The sequence below is a fragment of the Gobio gobio genome (genome assembly GCF_949357685.1).
Source record: "Gobio gobio genome assembly, chromosome: 8".
NCBI lineage: Eukaryota > Metazoa > Chordata > Actinopteri > Cypriniformes > Gobionidae > Gobio > Gobio gobio.
The window spans coordinates 22486155-22506008 of NC_137114.1; the positions used below are offsets into that span (position 1 = coordinate 22486155).

The 19854-nt window shown below is 38.2% G+C and overlaps 1 protein-coding gene across 1 annotated transcript in view; it reads left to right on the forward strand.

The window, feature by feature from the left end:
• The window catches only part of nphs1 (NPHS1 adhesion molecule, nephrin), a gene marked incomplete at its 5' end in the record, with an annotated part of 142577 nt that overhangs the window by 108310 nt on the left and 14413 nt on the right, over nucleotides 1–19854 (forward strand). The window contains 8 exons of the mRNA XM_079823686.1: nucleotides 137–258; nucleotides 814–976; nucleotides 3731–3887; nucleotides 4545–4696; nucleotides 6100–6211; nucleotides 9549–9730; nucleotides 15082–15195; nucleotides 15865–15910. Of these exons, the coding sequence (XP_079679812.1) occupies nucleotides 137–258; nucleotides 814–976; nucleotides 3731–3887; nucleotides 4545–4696; nucleotides 6100–6211; nucleotides 9549–9730; nucleotides 15082–15195; nucleotides 15865–15910 (1048 nt within the window). The remainder of the gene's footprint in view (nucleotides 1–136; nucleotides 259–813; nucleotides 977–3730; nucleotides 3888–4544; nucleotides 4697–6099; nucleotides 6212–9548; nucleotides 9731–15081; nucleotides 15196–15864; nucleotides 15911–19854) is intronic.

A 19854-nucleotide genomic window follows, 5' to 3' on the forward strand; every position in this document is an offset into this window, starting at 1 on the left:
AAACCTAAAACTAATAAAGTTGACAATTCAAAAAATTACTAAAATAAACTAAAATTATATATATTTTCACCTTTTTATATGATAAAGTCATATAAAACAAATTCTTCTCTTTTTGATCTTTTGGTTTGGTTTCCAGATGCCCCGACTGTTCATATGAAGTCTGATCCTGTATCTGTGAACTTGGGAGACACCGCTGACTTGCTGTGTGTCGCTGATGCCAACCCCATCACCTCCAGTATGTTTTCGTGGAAGTGGATGGTGAGTGATGTTCTTTGTCACTTCTGTTTTTTCTTTCTCTTTTGCTTATTCTCACCCTTTCCCGCTATATTGTCCTTTGTTAGCTGAGCTCACTCGCTATCTCTCTTTTTATCACCTCTATTTATCTCTCACATCTCTCCTCTTTGTCTCTAACTCCCTCTTTCTCTCTGGCTTCTCTTTTCTCACCATGTGCCACAGCTACTCTGTAATAGAGGTGCTATATTTCACCCTTCTAACTACAACAATGTCTCACCTTTATGCTTAATACTTCTGGTCTAAATGGAGAAAAATAGCTTTCATTAAAACTTCCTTTCCAAAGGCCACATTTCTCAGTGTTAGCCGCAATTGCGGCCATTTCCGACCATTTGTGCATCTATAGTGCCCCATATTCTTAGTCAGTGTCTGTGATACCTCAAGCCGCCCTCTTTCTCTATATGCTTTTATGTGTGGTTTGGGAAAAATTATGTTGGTATGAAGTCGTTGTCTGTCTTTGGCTCTCTGACCTTTTTTTGTGAGTTTGTGGCTTTTTTTGACCTGTTCTTTTTTTACAAACAGGGTGAAGAGGAAGTAGATGATCTGGGAGAGCAGAGTGAAGATGAAGGCACTGGTTTGTTAACTATATATGAGGCGACCCGTGACCAGGCAGGTTTTTACCAGTGTACAGCAGACAACGGCATAGAACCTCCAGGAAGTGTTGAAGGACAGCTCATCGTACGCTGTGAGTCCTCTCAGTCATATCATTGTTTAAGGTGGGGGAAAAAAAGTTATTAAACAGAATGTCTAGGCTTTTCTTTTGACTACATTGAAAGTGAATGAAGAGTGGAACTGTCAAGCTCCAAAAATGAATAAAAAGTATAATAGAAGTAGTCCATATGACCAGTGGTTATCTCGTCAATGAAAATTACTGACAAAATGATTTTGATTTCCTTTGTGAAATTATTAAATATGTTTAAATGAATGTAGTCCCACTTTATCTTAGGTGGCCTTAACTACTATGCACTTATTGTGTTCATATTGTATTGCAAAAGACTTTTGCTGATATTGAGGTGGATACGGGTAAAGTTAGGGACAGGTGTGGTGATGTGGGTAAGTTTAAGGGTAGGGTTAAGTGTACACTCTAAAAAATGCTGGGTTAAAAATAACCAAAGTTGGGTTTAAAATGGACTAACCCAACAATTGGGTTGTTTTAACCCAGCGGTTGGGTTAAATGTTTGCTTAAAACAACCCAATTGCTGGGTTAAAACAGCCCAATTGCTGGGTTAAAACAACCCAATTGCTGGGTTAGTCCATTTTCAACCCAACTTGGGTTATTTTTAACCCAGCATTTTTTAGAGTGTAAGGGAAGGGTCAACAGTGGAATTATAAATGTGACATACATTAATTACAGATGTAATTACATGCAGGTAATCTTTAAAATGTAAGTACAATGTAAAAACATATACGTACACAATAAGTGCATTGTATAAAATTATTAATTCAAATGTTAGTACATAGTAGTTAAGGCCACCTATTATAAAGTGGGTCCATGAGAATACTTTTTTCATTTTTGCACTTTCTTATCAACTAAAACTGATTAAACATAATATTGACTCAATTTAACTGACATTTTTGTTAAAACTATGATTTAAAAAATGTCTAAAATGAACACTGTATACAGAGGCGTAGCAAGCTTTTCAAAAGTGTGGGGGATGGATGTAGTTTGTTTGTTAACAATAAAAACGATGAATACAATGTCAGAAGGGTACAAAAGGTATAACATACACGATATATAATATATATATTATACATACCTTGGTTTTTTTTAACCACTGTGTTCGGTTGGGTTCTGATGGCTATAGTCACATCAGTTTTTTGCTATTCTATTCTTAGGCGACGGGAACAGAAAGAGGTTAAGGAGAAAAAAAAATGCACATTTTTATTTACTTAAAAGACTTGAAAAAACTTACTTAAACTTAAAACTTTACTTAAAAAAAACCTTGTACACATTCCTAGTGTATAGTATAATATAAAATAAATATATATAAAGATTTACACTGGCAGCTCAGAGCTGAACAGCAGCATTTAAGTATGAAATTTAATGAATAAATGTAAAAATAAAACACTACATCTACTTCATTATAAAATAAATTGATTCTTATTAAAGCTACTGTATTAATGTTTTTCAGTCAAGAACAGAGAGTGCTTTTCTATGTCTTTTGTAGTTTTATTAACATTAAAGTCCCCATAGTAGGAAATAATATGGAAGTCAATGGCTACCATCAGCTGTCTGTGTTCAACAGAAGAAATGAATACAGGTTTGGAACAACATTAGAGTGAGTAAATAATGACAGAATTTTAGAGGTGAACTGTCCCTTTAAGGACAGCGTGTTCATTATAGGCTGCGCTGCTGTCAATTTAAGACGTGCATCTAATATACAGACACACACACACCGATTTTACTTTCACTTTACATATAACCGACTGTGTTTATGTTAACCTTGTGTGTATATGATAGTATTAGCACAGTAAGACGACTTAGTCCAGTAATCTCGTGTTTGACAGGCGTTTAGTGCGCAAGCTCTAAAACGGTGCATAAGCACGCAAATAACCGGCAAGGCTTTAAAACGCAAGCAAATAATGAACTTTCGTGATTGTGAATAACTATAGTGTTCTGTGAGTATAACTCTCTGACACCAGCATTGCAAGCGTGTCTAGAACTGTGTATAGTGATTGGATATTTGCTCATATCAGCACATAGACTCACAGGCACACTGCAAAAACAAAACAAAAAAACAATGCAATTCACAAGCGCGTATTGAACCGTGAATGCCGTACCAAACGGTTTAATATTATAATGAGAATTGTGGCATCCCTAAAGCGTTTGTGCAAAACTGCGGGAAAACTGCAGAAAAAGTGTGGGTGTTGAACCCTTTCACCGGGAAAAGTGTGGGAATTTCAAAAGTTTGAAATCCTTCAAAGTTTTGGGGTCACTAAGATTTTTTTTTTAAAGTAATACTTTTATTCAGCAATAATGCATTGATCAAAAGTGACAGTAAAGACTTTTACATTGTTCCAAAATAAATGCTGTTGTTTTGAAATTTCTATTCATCAAAGAATCATGAAAAAATGAATAACAGTTTCCACAAAAATATTCAGCAGCACAACTGTTTTCAACAGTGATAATAATAATTTTTTGTTGTGCAGTAAATCAGCTGAAGGATCATGGGACTCTGAAGACTGGAATAATGATGCTGAAAATGCACATACATATCATTTTTAAATATATTAAAATAGAAAACAGTTATATTAAATTGTAATAATATATCACAATATCACTTTTTTATTGTATTTTTATCCAAATAATTGCAGCTTTGAGCATAATAAACTTTTCTTCAAAAACGTCTTACTGACCCCAAACATTTGAATGTTACTGTATATTCCATTTCTTTTAAATGAGTATGGTCTTCAAAACACTTGTTCCATGTTCCTGCAGTTGCTCCAGAGCTTCAGAAGGGACCGCAGTGGAGGAAGGTGGCCAGCCGAGGGGACGGCAGCAACGATGCAAATGTGGTGTGCCAGGCACAAGGCGTTCCTCGTGTGCACTTCACCTGGGCAAAAAATGGATTCCCTTTGGACTTCGGCAACCCCAGGTTGATCCGCTTTTGTCATTAGCTTCATCCAGCATTGGTTGTCAAGACCTGTTGTCTTTGGTTTGTTGTAGCTAAGTCCTTTCATAAAGGTAAAAAATACACAAAATCTCTTCTAAAAAAGAGAATAGACTTAGTGTTTGGGTTAATTAGCGTATAGTATTGCACATTGCCTAATGTAAGATCAGTAGAATGGCAAATTCCCATTTAAATAGCTCTGTGTGTGTGTGTGGTTTCAAGATGGTAGTTCAGCTGAGCGTGGAGCATGATCACATACTTGTGTTTGTGTGTGTGTGGAATGTGTAATGACAGTGTTAAAAACTTAATTAAAGGTGCATATGTGTTTGGTTTATGTTTGTTTCATGTGTTTTAGAGCTTGTAAAGAGCTTGTATTGTGTGTGTGCATGCATGCGTGTGTATGTGTGTGTGTGTGTGTGTGTGTGTGTGTGTGTGTGTGTGTGTGTGTGTGAGAGTGCATTCATTCGCATACCCAATTGTGAATGGCCTTTTCTTTCAAACTATCTATATAGGATTTTTGCTTTTGCTGCCTTGCAGGACTTTCATTTCCTTAGGGAAATGCAAAACTGTTTTGATTGTGCTTTAATACTAAATTATACTTAAATTGTAGTCTGATTTTAGTGTTTATGTGACCTTATACAGGTACGAGGAGAAGACGGTGGTGACAGGTACTATCCATAGCAGCGTTCTAACCGTCATAAATGTGAGTGCTGCGCTGGACTACGCCATCTTCACCTGCACTGCCCACAACAACATGGGAAAAGACTCTCTAGACATCCAGCTCCTCAGCACCAGTACGTACAAACAGGAAATGAGTGGCTCAATGCCAAGTTGGAACGGTCAGCTTTGGCTGCAGGGTCAGGTGACCTTCTCTTGACCCCCACTGAAAGGTGAATGTGAATTAGCATAGATTTATGAATAAATAAAAGCATAATGAATTAAAACAAACAGACACGATGTCTGGGTGTCACGTTTCTTATCTCCAACTCATAAACGCACACAAAGATGATGAGCAGAGCCATGAAAGAGATTTTTCTCGACCTGAGCACCAATTGTGATATTAATTATTCAGTTGTGGTAATCAACATCCTCTCGTTTTCAGTCTGTCCCTTTATTTACAGAACAATTGAGTGGATCGATATGTCTACCTCTCTCACAATGACTGCCACCCTCTCTCCTTGTAATACTAATGATGTTACTTTTTTACTCTGCAAATCACCTCCGTTTCTCCAGCATTGAGAGTTCCTCAGAGCATTATTATTAGAACATTTGTTTTAAAAAAAACACGCTCTCGATAACCGTTTGGAAACTCATGGCTTAAAAACTGCACAAACATTGTTAACACACTTATAATTGATATTTGCACCAAGGTTGCTATACAAAAATATATACAAAAAGATGTAAGTTCCTAACATTTATTATACATCATATATTAGGCAGCAAGTGAACGTTTTGTCCTCAAAGTTGATGTGTTAGAAGCAGGAAAAATGGGCAAGCGTAAGTATTTGAGCGAGTTTGACAAGGACCAGAATGTGATGGCTAGACGACTGGGTCAGAGCATTTCCAAAACTGCAGCTCTTATGGGGTATACCTGGTATGTTTATATAAGGTTATATAACGGTTTAAAAGTTGTTGTTTTTTACAATTGCCAGTTCTCTGTTGTACTCTCTTTCCTTGTTCTCTCTCTCTCTCTCTCTCTCTCTCTCTATGAGGTCTGTGGATTCGACTCAGGCAGGCACGTTTAATGTTTATCATAAAAAACATGAAATACAATCCAATATCCGCCTCTTTTTGTCCACACCTTCTTCTCTGTTTTTACTGCCGTGAATATTCATAATTAATCTCACACCGCGATAATAAATTTTATGTGCCTCTTATCATCAGTCGGCTGGAATGGAATGGTGCAGATTTTTGCTCCCTGCTTTGCTATTTCAGATTGACCACTTCACCCCCTCCCAAGAGACCCAACAAGATAATTAACCAGTTTCATAGTGAAGTGTATTGACAAACATATTTCTTTCTGTCTGTACAGTAGCCTGTTAATTTCTTTCTCGTTGTCTCTCTCAGTCTCTCTTAAATACCCCTCTTAAATAAACATTCTCCAAGGCCAAGAAGTGCTAAGATTTAGGCAGTAGTTGTTTTTTTCTTATATTAATACGTTTTATGTTCTCTCTATTTCTCTCTATGTCTCTCTCAGACCACCCTGATCCCCCATCAGACCTGAAGCTGCTGAGTGTTAACCATAACTCAGTGACTCTGGAATGGATGCCCGGGTTTGACGGTGGTTTGACACAGAACTTCCGTGTCAGGTGAAGTTGTCATAAATGCAGCTGAGGTGTCTAAAACATGGTGTTTGTTGTGGATATGTTTTATCTCTTAGTCTCTAGTGTGTCACAACATTGCACACATTCCTGTTGACTGATATAAATGTTTATCTAAGTCCATGGCACCGTAATTTCTATATTTTTCCCTGATAGGAAAGGCAGGTTTATTTCATAGTAAATCAGTTCTGTCTGGTCCAGAGTTTGAGACCATGTTGAAAGTGAGGGATTCAAAATCTGATGTAAACTTCAAATACATCAATGATAAAGTCTAATTTAAATCTAAAAAACTGAATAGTTTTAAAATATGGAAATATTGACAACACCTACACTCTCAGAAAAAAACGTACAGTGGAGGTACAATTTTGTTCCTTGGGGAACAAAACGTATAACTGTACCTTTAAAGGTACACAATTGGTCCGTAGGGTACACTCTAAAAAAAAAGGCTCGTAATCATAGGGGAACCTTTTTTAGTGCTATATAGCACCAATTTTGGTGCTTCAGTGGTTCTTCAGCGGTTCTTCAGAGGTGCTATATAGCACCTTAGTCAAAGAACCTCTGAAGAACCGCTGAAGAACCTCTGAAGAACCGCTGAAGAACCACTGAAGCACCAAAATTGGTGCTATATAGCACTAAAAAAGGTTCCCCTATGATTACAAGCCAAGAACCATTTTGGTGCAATATAGAACCTTTTTTTTTTTAGAGTGTACAATTAAACCATTGGCAGGCAAGTTCGGTCCTAGTGAGTCACTGTCCTGCCGAGTTTGGCTCCAACCCTGAAAGACATCCATTGAAGCTCTTATTGAGAATTAACAGAGGTTTAGATGTTGGTTTTATTGAAAATATTTGGTCACCATTATGGTTATCAGTGTTTCCTTTAGTTGGGCAGTTTGACTCTTGGCTTTTTATGCGAGTTTGTGGTTTTTGTTATAGTGTTAACAAAACACATAATCTGTATCATGTCAAAATAAGCCCTAAACAAAATTGTCATGAAGAAAAATGTTTGACTAAACTCATCACTGATTAAAAATATGAATAAATAATATTCACCATCAATACTTTCTTGCCACAGATCAGGCATTCTGAATTTTGATTTCTAAATACATTCCTGGGGTGAAAAAAAGTTTAGACGCACACAGATATCAAGAATCAGCATATGAATCTCAACAATGGTGACATACTTAATGCTGCAATGCATACTGGGAGCCATGAGTTTTATACTGTGGTAGCTTAGGGTTGGAGCTAAACTCTGCAGGACATCAGCTCTCTAGGACCGAACTTGCCTACCCTTGACTTAGAGGTACAAAAATGTACCCTTAAGGGTACCACCCCAGTGACGGACACTTGTACCTTAAAACGTAAAATTTTGTACTCTTTTTTTTTTTATCAACATTGTGTTGCCTGAGGAGGGAACGAGACACTGTGTCATGGCGTTGATGCTATAGGAACGCCATGACGCAGTGTTGAGGTCCCTTGAAAGGGAAAGTCTTAGGGTCACATATGTAACCCAGTTCCCTGAGCAGGGAACGACACACTGCATCATGACATTGATGCTATAGGAACGACATAACGCACCATTGAGGTCCCTCGAAAGGGAACGTCTCAGGGTTATGTATTTAATCAGGTTCCCTTAGAAGGATAACGGCACATTGCAGCCTTGAGGTCCTTTGAAACGGAACATCTCAGGGTTACATATGAAACCTGGTTCTCTCAGAAGGGAATGACACACTGCATCATGACAACGATGCTATAGAAACACCATGACACAGTGTTGAGGTTCCTCGAAAGGGTACATAGAAAATGTATATAAAATTAATAAGAAATGTTAAATATTCTGTACTTATTGTGAGCACCTTGAATGCAGAAACTTAAATATTCAGGGTTAGTTCACCCAAAAAATTGTAATTATCCCATAATTTACTCACCCTCAAGCCATCCTAGGTGTATAAAACTTATTTCAGTTAACCATAATCTAAGTTATATTAAAAAATATCCTAGCTCTTCCAAGCTTTATAATGGGATTGAATGGAACCATAGATTTTGAAGCCCAAAAAAGTGAGATAGTAACTGAGATTTTAAAAAAGCGCATCCATCCATCATACAAATAATCCAAACTGATCCAGGGTATTAATAAAGGCCTTCTGAAGCGAAGTGATTTGCTTTTGTAAGAAAAATAAAAACTATAATCACTGACTTCCGGTACCGTCCGTACGCAAGTCTTGTTCGGGCTGAAGAGTGACCTCTGACCCAACGCATGACTTATTGACGAATGCGGAAGCACAGAGGATGCATAACAAAACACCGGTCACGAATTAGAAGTCAAAAACTAGAATTTTTTTTTAAAGAGAAATGTCAGAGGAGCTTGAGTTTGTTGCCCAGCCCTATTTGTTTGAACCATGAGAGGTGCTCTACTCTCACCTAAACTTACCTATATCCTACAACATTTTATCGTAGGATAAACTAGTACAGTTTATCATTTAAAAATATGGATTTTTTTTTTTTTTTTTACTAAAACGACATACGCCGGAACTACAATCTCTTGTGAACGTGCGGACAAATGTTTTCGGAAGCTAGTACAGTTTATCATGTTAAAAAAATGTTTTTTTGTTTTTTTTTTGTTTACAAAAACGCATCACTTTGCTTCAGAAGGCCTTTATTAACCCCCTGGAGCCATTTTGATTACTTTTATGATGGATGGATGCGATTTTTTTAAATCTCAGTTACTATTTACTTCCATTATAAAGCTTGGAAGAACCAGAATATGTTTTAATATAATTGATTGTATTTGGCTGAAAGAAGAAAGTCATATACACATCAGGTTTTACAAACCAAATATCAGAAAATTCACCTTTTGACACAAATTACTAATGAAATGAATAATGACATATTAATTGATACATTTATTCATATGTATTAAAAATAAAAATAGAAACAATTTCATCTGTATGGGGACCCCATTGTATGAAAGTGGAATATAAAATAATTTAAGAACATAAATTAATAGGAATAAAAAATAAGTTACGTATGAAAATACATAATAATGAAGGACATAAATTGAAATAAATAGTTTGAAGTATATACATTTTGAAGTTTATTTACTTATTTCACTTAGATGTCTGTGTGATAATAAATTTGGTCATAAAAAAAGAGAAAAAGTAGAAAACAAAAGCTTTTCTATAAGTGGTCTCAGACTTTTGGGCAGGTGTCATTTAAGAACAGAACAATTAAAGGAAAACATACGTTTAATTTAGAAATAGATGTAAATAAATAATAAAGAAAGAAACATATGCAAGTATATAAACATTAGCATCTGTTTTATTGACAGGTACCAGTGGGCGGGATCAGCAAGTTTCATGTATGTGGACGTGTTTCCTCCGACAGCTACTGTGTATACTGTCACGGGCCTTAATCCTTCCACTGCGTACAACTTTTCGGTCAACGCTCTCAATACAATGGGAGAGAGCAGCTATGCAGACAACAACAAAGTACTGACTGTCACCACTGCCGGTAAATTCAGTCTGTCTAATAAAACTTTCCTGACACATAAACAAATTTATTTGTCATTTGGGTTCTGACCACGGTGGGTTTTCTTGTAGGTTTAGGTACAGGCTTTACTTCCCCTTGATTTGATGAGCCATTCATCAATCTGACCAATCACATCTCATTTGTAAGGCAAAGATCACGGCTGAGTCTCATGCAAATAAGCCGAATGACTGAACGTCTACACCAATCAGTGCACCAGTGTGTTTTCTGAATGCATATTTCAGTCTGTATTTTGCCCAGTGTGCGAGGGAGAGGGAGAAAAATCGAGCGATAGAGGGAGAGAGACAGAAAACAAAACCGTGTGATGTATGATAAATGATGATAAGCCACATTCCCTCGGCAAACATAATGAATTCTGCAATTGTAATGTCATAGCATTTGATTTGCAAAACAAATTAGTCATGAGCGCAGGCAGCTGACGGAAGTACAGAAAACACAACATGGCTCTGCCACAGAGTTCACTGACAGTAGAACTGACAAAGCTTAGTTATTTAATAATTATGAGCTATTTAAAGGGAAATTCTGTCTTTTTTTTTTACTCACACTTTTCATAGCAAACCCATATTTTTCTCTCTTTCAAGGAGCACAAAAGGAGATATTTTAAGAATGTCCAAGCTGCTGTTTTATATACAACAAAACCATACAGTGACCAGTGGCTGTTAAGACCGAAAAAAGGCTATAGCTTTCTGTGAAGAACAGACCAAAAACGTTTTTTTTTTGCTAAAATATCTCCACTTTTCCACCATCGGGCCTAACAGCAAGGAACGGTTTCAGTTATATTTCTGCTTGAGCGTAGTTTCGCCACGGCACCATTACAAACCCGGAATTCTCAGCACAATGTGCTGGTAGACTGCATAGTGACATCGGCACTCAGGATTGGTCACTTTTCTGTCCCAGACGAGGAATAGGGTCTTATCTAGCGAAACCATCGGTCAAAAAAAATAAAATAATAATATACTTTTTAACCTAGATTGCTCATCTTGCGTTGCTCTGCGGCTTGCCACAGATTGCATAATCACACCGGAAAGGTCACGCTAGACATAGGCAGAAGTACCGCCCCAAGAGAACGTGCGAGGACAAATACAAACGCCCTTTTTTACTAAAAACACTCCATCTTCAACTTCAAAATCGTCTGACATCATTGTTTTACCTTTTTTTGCTAAAGGACGTTTGTATTAGTCTTCGCATGTGTGCTTTGTGAACACGGGGGCGGTACTTCTGCCTACGTCTAGCGTGACATTTACGACGTGATTACGCAATCCGAGCCGCAGAGCAAGATGAGCAATTTAGGTGAAAAGGTTTTTTTCTTTTTTTTATGGCCGATTGTTTCCCTAGATAAAACTCTATTCCTTGTCTGGGATCGTGCAGATCCTCTGAAGCCCCTTGAAGCCCTTTGAAACTGCATTGATTTGGACCTTTAACTTTTTGGTTGCCATTGAAGTCTATAATGTGGAGAAAAATCCTGGAATGTTTTCCTCAAAAAACTAAATTTTTCTTAATATTTCGACTGAAGAAAGAAAGACATGAACATCTTGGATGAGATTGGGGTGAGTAAAATATCAGGAAATTTTCATTTTGAAGTGAAATAATCCTTTAAACCTTCTTTTCCTGCATCCTACTTCTGCTATCCAGAATGGCAGCACAGTTGAAAGGTTTGTTTGAGCTGCGCCCTCTACTGTACACGCGTGCATTTGCATTTATTTCAGCCTTATTATTTCAATTTTGGTGTGAAAGAGCTTTTACATTTACCCAAAAATAAAACATTTTTTGCTATTAAAAAAACTAATCAAACAAGCCCAGCTCACGTGAGAAAAAGTAACGCAAAAGTAACATAACACATTACCTTTCTTAAAAAGTAACTAAGTAATGCAATAAACCCCATATCCACCGAAATTACTCTGAACAATTTGTACCAGGAACTTTTTTTACAGGAACTTTTTTTCCCCTAGACCTGCTACTGTATGCGTTTCCACTGCGGTCTAAAGTACCGGGAAGATTAGGCAAATTAGTCTAGAGACGTGGGACTGTTCCTCCCAGTCAGCGACGCACAGTAATCATTTTTGTTGCGATACTGTCTGCAGCAATAACAAATATGGAGGAGATGCAAGCAGCGCTGCTTTTGCTAGTTATGTATTGTTTTACTAAAGAGGTAATTAACAAAACTGCGGAAAAGAGACGAGCACTGATACTAAAGCGTATTCTGAAAGCTCGTAAAGCTAGATTTAAAATTAGAAAACGTATGTTATTATCAGCTGTTACGGACATTGACCGTGCGATTGCTGTGACAACGCACGCCATCGGACAGAAAGAGCAAGGCTGATATTTGCTGAACGTGGAACGAACCTCGCGAAAGACTTTTAAATATGCCGGTTGAAATAAAATGCTGCGTGGAGTCAACCAATCAGCATTTTCAGCGCCCAAGTCCCACCCCCAAAAGTTCCCGAACTTTGAAAAAGTACTACCTCGCGAGCAGGGTCGTTTGGAGGGGGAAATATTTACCCGGAACTTCATTTAGACCCTGGTTCCTGCAGTCGAAACACAGCAAGTACCACCCCAAAGTTCCTAGTTCCTGGGGAAAGTTCCTGCGGTGGAAAAATGGCTTAAATTGCATCAAACATGAAAATGACAAAATGCAAATGAAATTAAAGTCTCTTTTGCTCACCAAGGCTGCATTTATTTGATCAAAAATACAGTAAACAGTAATATTGTGAAATATTATTACAATTTAAAATAACTTTTATATTTGAATATATTTTAAAATGTAATTTATGTACATTTTCAGCATAATTACAATTTCAATTACAATTACATTATCATCAATGTTTCAATGTTGTATGGTGCTTTTTTCTAGACTGATTTTATGAATAGAAGGTTCAAAAGAATTTTGAAATAGACATGTTTTGCAACATTATGCATTTACCTTCATTATTGCTGAAGAAAACTATATATAATTCCTTCTTTATCCCAAACTTCTGAATGTTAATAAAGTGTTTCTTTACATTTGAATATGCATTATATGTAAATTTAGTTTGAAAAGTCAACGCTTCAGTCCCCATTCACTGTTATTGCATGGAAATTTCCAAAGCATGTTTTTAAACCATTCCTTTAAGGAAGAATAACAACTTGTAGAACAGGTTAATCTGTACAGTTCTCTCTAAAACTCCAATAAACAAACAAATCCTCAATTTCCGTATGCTGTTGCTTGAGAAGCATTCAGCAATAACTAGACTACTAAAAAGCATGAGGCGATTTCGTAGGCATATGTACTGCTTTCTGCGATCAATCACCTTATTTCCAAACTCACTTTAAGCCATATGTGATTAAATGCAAATGAAAACAAGGGTGTGAGAGTACAGTCCATTCAAGTGCCTCGTTTCGTTTGTGTCAAATTAAATATGCCATTTACTCTGACACAAGTCTTTACATATCACAGTGGGGCTTTTCAGGCTAGACTAAGTCTATAATCTTTGATTTTACACATTGGTACCTCTGTGCCTTCAGTGGAATTCATTATTTTCCACTTTGTACTTGCCGTCCACTCTAATGGACTCTAATGCCGACTATACACAGTGCTTGTGTTGTAGGTGCTACATAATACAATGTGTTTTCAAATACATTGCAAACAAGAAAACTGCTTGAATCAATATTTGTTTTAGATTGTCTGATCTTAGCCTCATGGTCAGAGCGGAACAAAGTGACTGCACTCTGTAACCTCTGCATTAAGTGATTTACCTTGTCTCTGTCTCACTCTCAGATGAGGAGGAAGCTGACGGCGGGATCTCCCCAACAGACCAGGGCTCAGCTCTTGCAGGTGCTGCATTTCCTCCTCCGGCTCACTGCAGCTGCTATTTATCAAATGTAGGAAAGGCCTGACACCCCAGAATTCAGATCAATTTCTCAGCTCGTACTTCAGTTTCCATGGCCTTTACCGGCCTGTTTCATGTGCTTTCATAAAGCCTTAGGGCTCAATGTTTTCTGCAGTTTGGTGCAGTTTTGCTCAGGCTGAACGCTTTGGTGCTGTTTAATGGGACACAGTGGCAGTTATTGACCCTTGATTCGGGATACGGAATAAACTGACATTAGTTTGCGGCAAATTCGATGTCCGCCAGATACTGTTTTGCATTTTGATTGGGTTTGTGTAGAAAAGATTCATTAGGGTTTTCAATTTCCTGGGATTGTTCCTATGTCATCAGTTTGATTTGGGAATGATACACTGTGTAAGGGAATTATTTTTTTTAGGGAGAGATTCATCAATGTCTCTCGTTTACGTGAATAAACTAGCACACACGGCATTGGTATTTTCATGACTCGAGCGTGTCAAATCCGTACGGTCTCTTCTACAAAACAGTGACGTATAGTATAGCAAATCCAACAAGACAGTGATGCATTTGTGCAAATTCAACCCATGACATCTTTCAACTTCATGAACATATATGGCACAGCTGCCATTAATATACGTAACTTGCGCCCAAAAAGTATTTTAATAGTCGTTCTTTAAAATGTCATTGCATTGCTTGACAAAATATCTACCAAAGTAGCCAAGAAAAGATTCTCTAACCAAGTCAAGCTAACACATTTCTGAGCTATTTTTACAAACACCTTTAAGCAACTGGCGTCTGGGGGATTTTTAGTAGATGCATTCATTTTTGTAAGGTTTTATTATCGGTAACAAAAACTAAAACCATAAAAAAATGCATTATTTGAAATAAAATAAAGATCAACTGAATTAAGATGAAGGACTAAAATAACTCAAACTTGATAAATAAATAAAAACTATTATAGACAAAAAAAATTACTAAAATGAAAACAGAAAATATGAAATGAAATAATATTATTATTTTAAATAATTATATATATATATATATATATATATATATATATATATATATATATATATATATATATATATATATATATATATATATATATATATATATATATATATATATATATATATATATATTTTTTTTTTTTTTTTTTATTATTTAATTGTATTATATAAAAATAATACTCTGCACTTACCGACATTCCTGTCCAGACAGGTTTTAATTTGTCAGAAGTTAGCAAAAATAAATAAATAATAATAATAAGTAATAAGTTATTTCTTCTGTAGAGATTGTGTGATTAAAAACAACCAGAAAGAGTCCTAATACTATACCAAACAACTTTTTTTGTAAAATGTTTAGCTTGAAAAGTCACTTGTCTTTAGTGGCCAGATACTTTTTGGGGCCACTGACTGTATATCCCTTTAATAAAATACAAACTGTGTATTTTTTTTTATTTTTTATTTTTTATTAACACTTGTTCCTCAACAGGTCGTGGTCTTCCTGTCTATGCAGTGGTGATCCTGGTTGTGGGCGGCCTCCTGTTAAATTCATTGAGCTGCTTTCTATTCGCTAGATGGAAAAAAAGAAGGCGGAGCCTGAAAGGTAACCGACAGCGAAACTCCTCAGTGTGTCACCGTTTCTACTTTGCACTGTTAGACAGCGTGTCCTAGACTGGTCGACTCTCAGCGACAGCACGCAGCGCAAAAGAGATGAACTGTCTGAATCCTAATATGACTTCTCACTTTTAAATCCATCTCTCTCTCTTTCTCTTATCTCGCTCGCTGCCTCCTCAGCCATCTGCATCATCCCGCCATCTCTCCTTTCCACGGCAGCTGTCACTTCCTCCCTTCGTCTCTCCCCTTATCTCGCCCCTTTCCCTTTCGTCCTCCGTCATTCTCTCTCTCACTCACCCCATCTGTCTTTTTTTCGCCTCGCCCCTTCCTTCAAACTGTCAGGTGTCTTGTCTCTCCCCTCTCATCTCTCGCTCCCGATTTTTTTTCCTTTCCTCTCTATTCATGAACCTGTCGTCCTCTCTTCTCGCTTTCAATTTGGACGGCCCTTTTTATCAGTTTATTAAAGCTACTGTCACAACACAATTTGTAGGGAGGAACCAATAATTGAAATGCCTTATGATGAATGTTCCATACACAAACTATCTTGTGTTCTGTCTTTCTGTTTTTTTTGGGCTTTCCTTTCATTTATGTCATGCTCTCCTTCCTGTGACCTTTGCCCTCTAACACCACACTCTCTTTTGTTTTTTTTTGCCTCCAGAGGACACCAGGAGCATTTCACAGGAGACGAAAAGCGAGGAGCAGAGGTCAGTCATGTTAGCGCTCTGAATCAAAGCTGTTCTTGCAAAGCTGTACTATTGCAAGTATATGCCCACTCAGTCCTGACCCTGAGGTGTCTTCACCCTGAAAAAATAATAGACGGACTGGTTTCTGATGAACATGTGACCGCAAAACTTGTTGCTTTGATGCTTGATGTTGTTACCTGGGATTAGGAGTGTGAACAAACCCCTACGCCTTAATATGAGCAATAGTAATGGTGATGTGTGTCTTAGAAAGCCGCACTAACAAGCAAGAACAGCATGCTGTGATGGCTCGAAGGCATTCAGAGCAACTTCTGCCTGTCTGGATGATCCTTTCAGCTTTCAGTGGCCATAGAAGCCCTCAAGAAGGTGTAAAGAAATGCTGCTTAGCTTGCATCTCCATAAATAGACTCCAGAGAAGTACTTTTCGTTTTTATTTCACCAGCCTACAGGTGACAGAGTCATGAGCTAGAAAAAAGGCAGAATAGACAAAAGTTTTAGTTGAATATTCAATAGGAAAATTCACTTACCTGAAGTGCATGTAACTTTTTTTTGTTCAAAATTAACTACATTTAAATAATGAGACTATACACACCATCAATTTTTCTTCCAAAACTTGTTTTTGTCTTACCCCGATTCACTATGGTATACCTATTATAAGTCTTTATATTTTAGTCCTGTCAGGATGCTTTTCGCACAAAATTGCATACTTATGTCACTCGTCTGTGCGTGTCTCATCATATCCGTATATAGAGAGTTGCTCTGGCTACTTTGAGGCATGTGGGAGTGTGCAGAGGTTAGTTACCACAACAAGCGAGAATGGTTGACAAGGAGCAGGTAAATCTTGAACCTCCGGGGAATCACCCGTTTTAAACAAACTCCGAAGAGAGTCTACTGGCAAAAAGAGAACGCCGACAGAGATTGTAATAAAACAAGAACCATCATTGGCTTGGATTTTCAGAGATGACGAGAACTAAGGGATTTGAAATGTTGTAAAGAAACACAGAGATGGTGTTTTTATAACTTAACAGGTAATATTGCCATATGTAGCATTCTGACAGAGTTCAAGATGCTAACAATCAAGATGATTGTGTCTCAGATCCAACACAAAGATTGGTCTGTCACAGTTGATCTCAAGGACACATATTTTCATAAAGAAACTCTACCACAACACAGGAAGTTCCTGAGGTTTGCTTTCGGGAGTGAAGCTTATGAATAACGGGTTCTTCCATTCGGCCTAGTCTTGTCACCCCACACATACACAAAATGTCCAGACGTCTCTTTCCCAATGCGCATGATGCAGTATCGTTCACACTTGTTCAGGGAACAGGGTTAATTCAAGTAACCCGAGACATTTTTCTCTTTCGGACAAGAACGGAAAATGGCATTTTTGGTGGCCGAAATGTCACTGCATCCATAATTTTAATATTTTTATATGGAATATGTTTGTGTGTGTGCATATGCACCGATCAGGCATAACATTATGACAGGTGAAGTGAATAACAGGGCACCTAGTATGGGTTAGTATGGGTGGGATATATTAGGCAGCGAATGAACATTTTGTCCTTAAAGTTAATATGTTAGAAGCAGGAAAAATTGGCAAGTGTAAGGATTTGAGCGAGTTTGACAAGGACCAAATTGTGATGGCCAGACGACTGGGTCAGAGCATTTCCAAAACTGCAGCTCTTGTGGGGTGTTCCCGGTCTGCAGTGGTCAGTATATATCAAAAGTGGTCCAAGGAAGGAACAGTGGTGAACCGGCGACATGGTAATAGGTGGCCAAGGCTCATTGATGCACGTGGGGAGCAAAGGCTGGCCTGTGTGGTTCGATCAAACAGACGAGCTACTGGAGCTCAAATTCCTCAAGAAGCTAATGCTGGTTCTGATAGAAAGGTGTCAGATGCTGGTTCTCGCTTGTTAACTTCTTGAGCAATTTGAGGGCACCCCACAAGAGCTGCAGTTTTGGAGATGTTCTGACTAGAGGTCTTCACAGGTCCAAAAATTCATACCCGAACCCGAAGAGACCCGTAATGTGCTAAATGGAACCGACCCGGATCCGTCTATTATTTCAAAAGCTGGACCCGGACCCGTGCAGATCCGAGCAATGCCAAAAATTTAGTACCCGGAACCGACCTGGACCCGTCTATTATTTAAAAGCTGGAATAGAAACTGGCGCGAAAACACAGACCCGACTGGACCTGATTGATATTAACAAGTCAATAAACAAGTTGCGAAACAAATAACTTTTTGTCTTACCTATAGTCGTCGTCTCCCTTCCTTGTAATGTTACTTGATTGTGATGCCTTACATCCTTGCCAAAAAGTTAAATACATGTTATTCCTCTCTTGTTTTTCCAAGCATGCTTAATTCACTCATCATTTCAGCTTTAAAAGTCCACTTTATGTCACGGTGACGGATGACAAATGCGTCTTTGCAGAGTTGCATTTCGCCTTTGCATTTGGCCGCTGACGTCAGCATTATTTATTTGCTATCATATCTGTGAGCCGAGTCTGTTCACCAAAACTTTAAGATTAAACAAGACGGTTCATTCATATTATTATTAAAGTCAGTCACACTCACAGCGGAAGCTCGGGTTGCCATAGAAACATGACACGCGCTTGAGACCGCACATGCGCGTTAGCTGGAGCAACCTGAAATATGAGCTTTTTCATGCAATTTGAGCATCATAGAAAACATTTGTGACAATTCATCTGAGATTTTGTTGCTGATTTGAAATATATTATTTAAATATAGGTTCAAATCAAACTTCAACAGTGCGTTACATGTAGGCTAATAAACTTGACAGCACTTACTTTTTTCTCATGTTTGTCCACAATATGCATGAAGGATGCCCAGACAGAAGAGGTGCCCGTGGGTTTAACTTCTTTATATTTGTTGTTTTTTAGCTTTTTTCGCTCACTCATGAAGGTATCCATTATTATTACCGTGCACTTGCAGAGAGAGCGAGCGTGAGCGCGCGCGTGCTTGAGAGAGAGAGCGAGTGCGAGGCGAGCGAGCAAGAGAGAGAGATCGCTCGTGTTTTTCTTCTTTCTTTTTTTAAACTTTATTTCCCGGCTCACACTTTTCTTATCCTAATTTTACAAGTTGCAAGTTACAAAAAACACACAAGCAGTACTGACTGACTCTGATCACGGGCAGGTGTTCTCCAAGTCCGGAACGACTCGGGTATTACACACAAATGTTAAACAGACCCGGGACCCGTAGTAATAGATTGGGACCCGACCCGGACCCGGCTGATCATTTAAAATATAGACCCGAACCCGTACGGGTCCGCGGGTCTCGGGGGCTCCGTGAAGACCTCTAGTTCTGACCCAGTCATCTAGCCATCACAATTTGGCTTCCAACACATCAACTTTGAGAACGTCTCGGGTTATGACTGTAACCCTTGTTCCCCGAGAAGGGAACGAGACACTGCGTAGTCGAGTGACAACACTCTGGGAACGCCCACAGCGGTGCGCGTCTGACGTATGAATGAAATCAAGCCAATCTGATTGGTGGTGCGTCATGACGTAGTAGATGACGGCATACCTGGAAGATACAAAGGGACGCTGATGCATACACACAACAGCACTTGCGATGAAGCGAGCGCTCTGCCCGTGATAGGTGTGGCGACGAGACGCAGTGTCTCGTTCCCTTCTCGGGGAACAAGGGTTACAGTCGTAATGCGAGACGAAGGGAACTCGCACTGCGTCGTCGAGTGAAAACACTCTGGGAACGTTAACTTCTTAACCCGCACCGGTTCGTGGGCGGGGGGGTTGACGGAAGTGGGGGGGTGTGTACTTTTATTTACTTTTGTTTTATACAAAATATTCAATCAACTATCACAAACTATGCATCATTTGAAAGCTAAAACACTCAAGATTCATGTTCTGAACTTGTTTTTGCAATAAATACACCAGAGAGGAAAGGGTTAAATGAAACGCTAAAGGA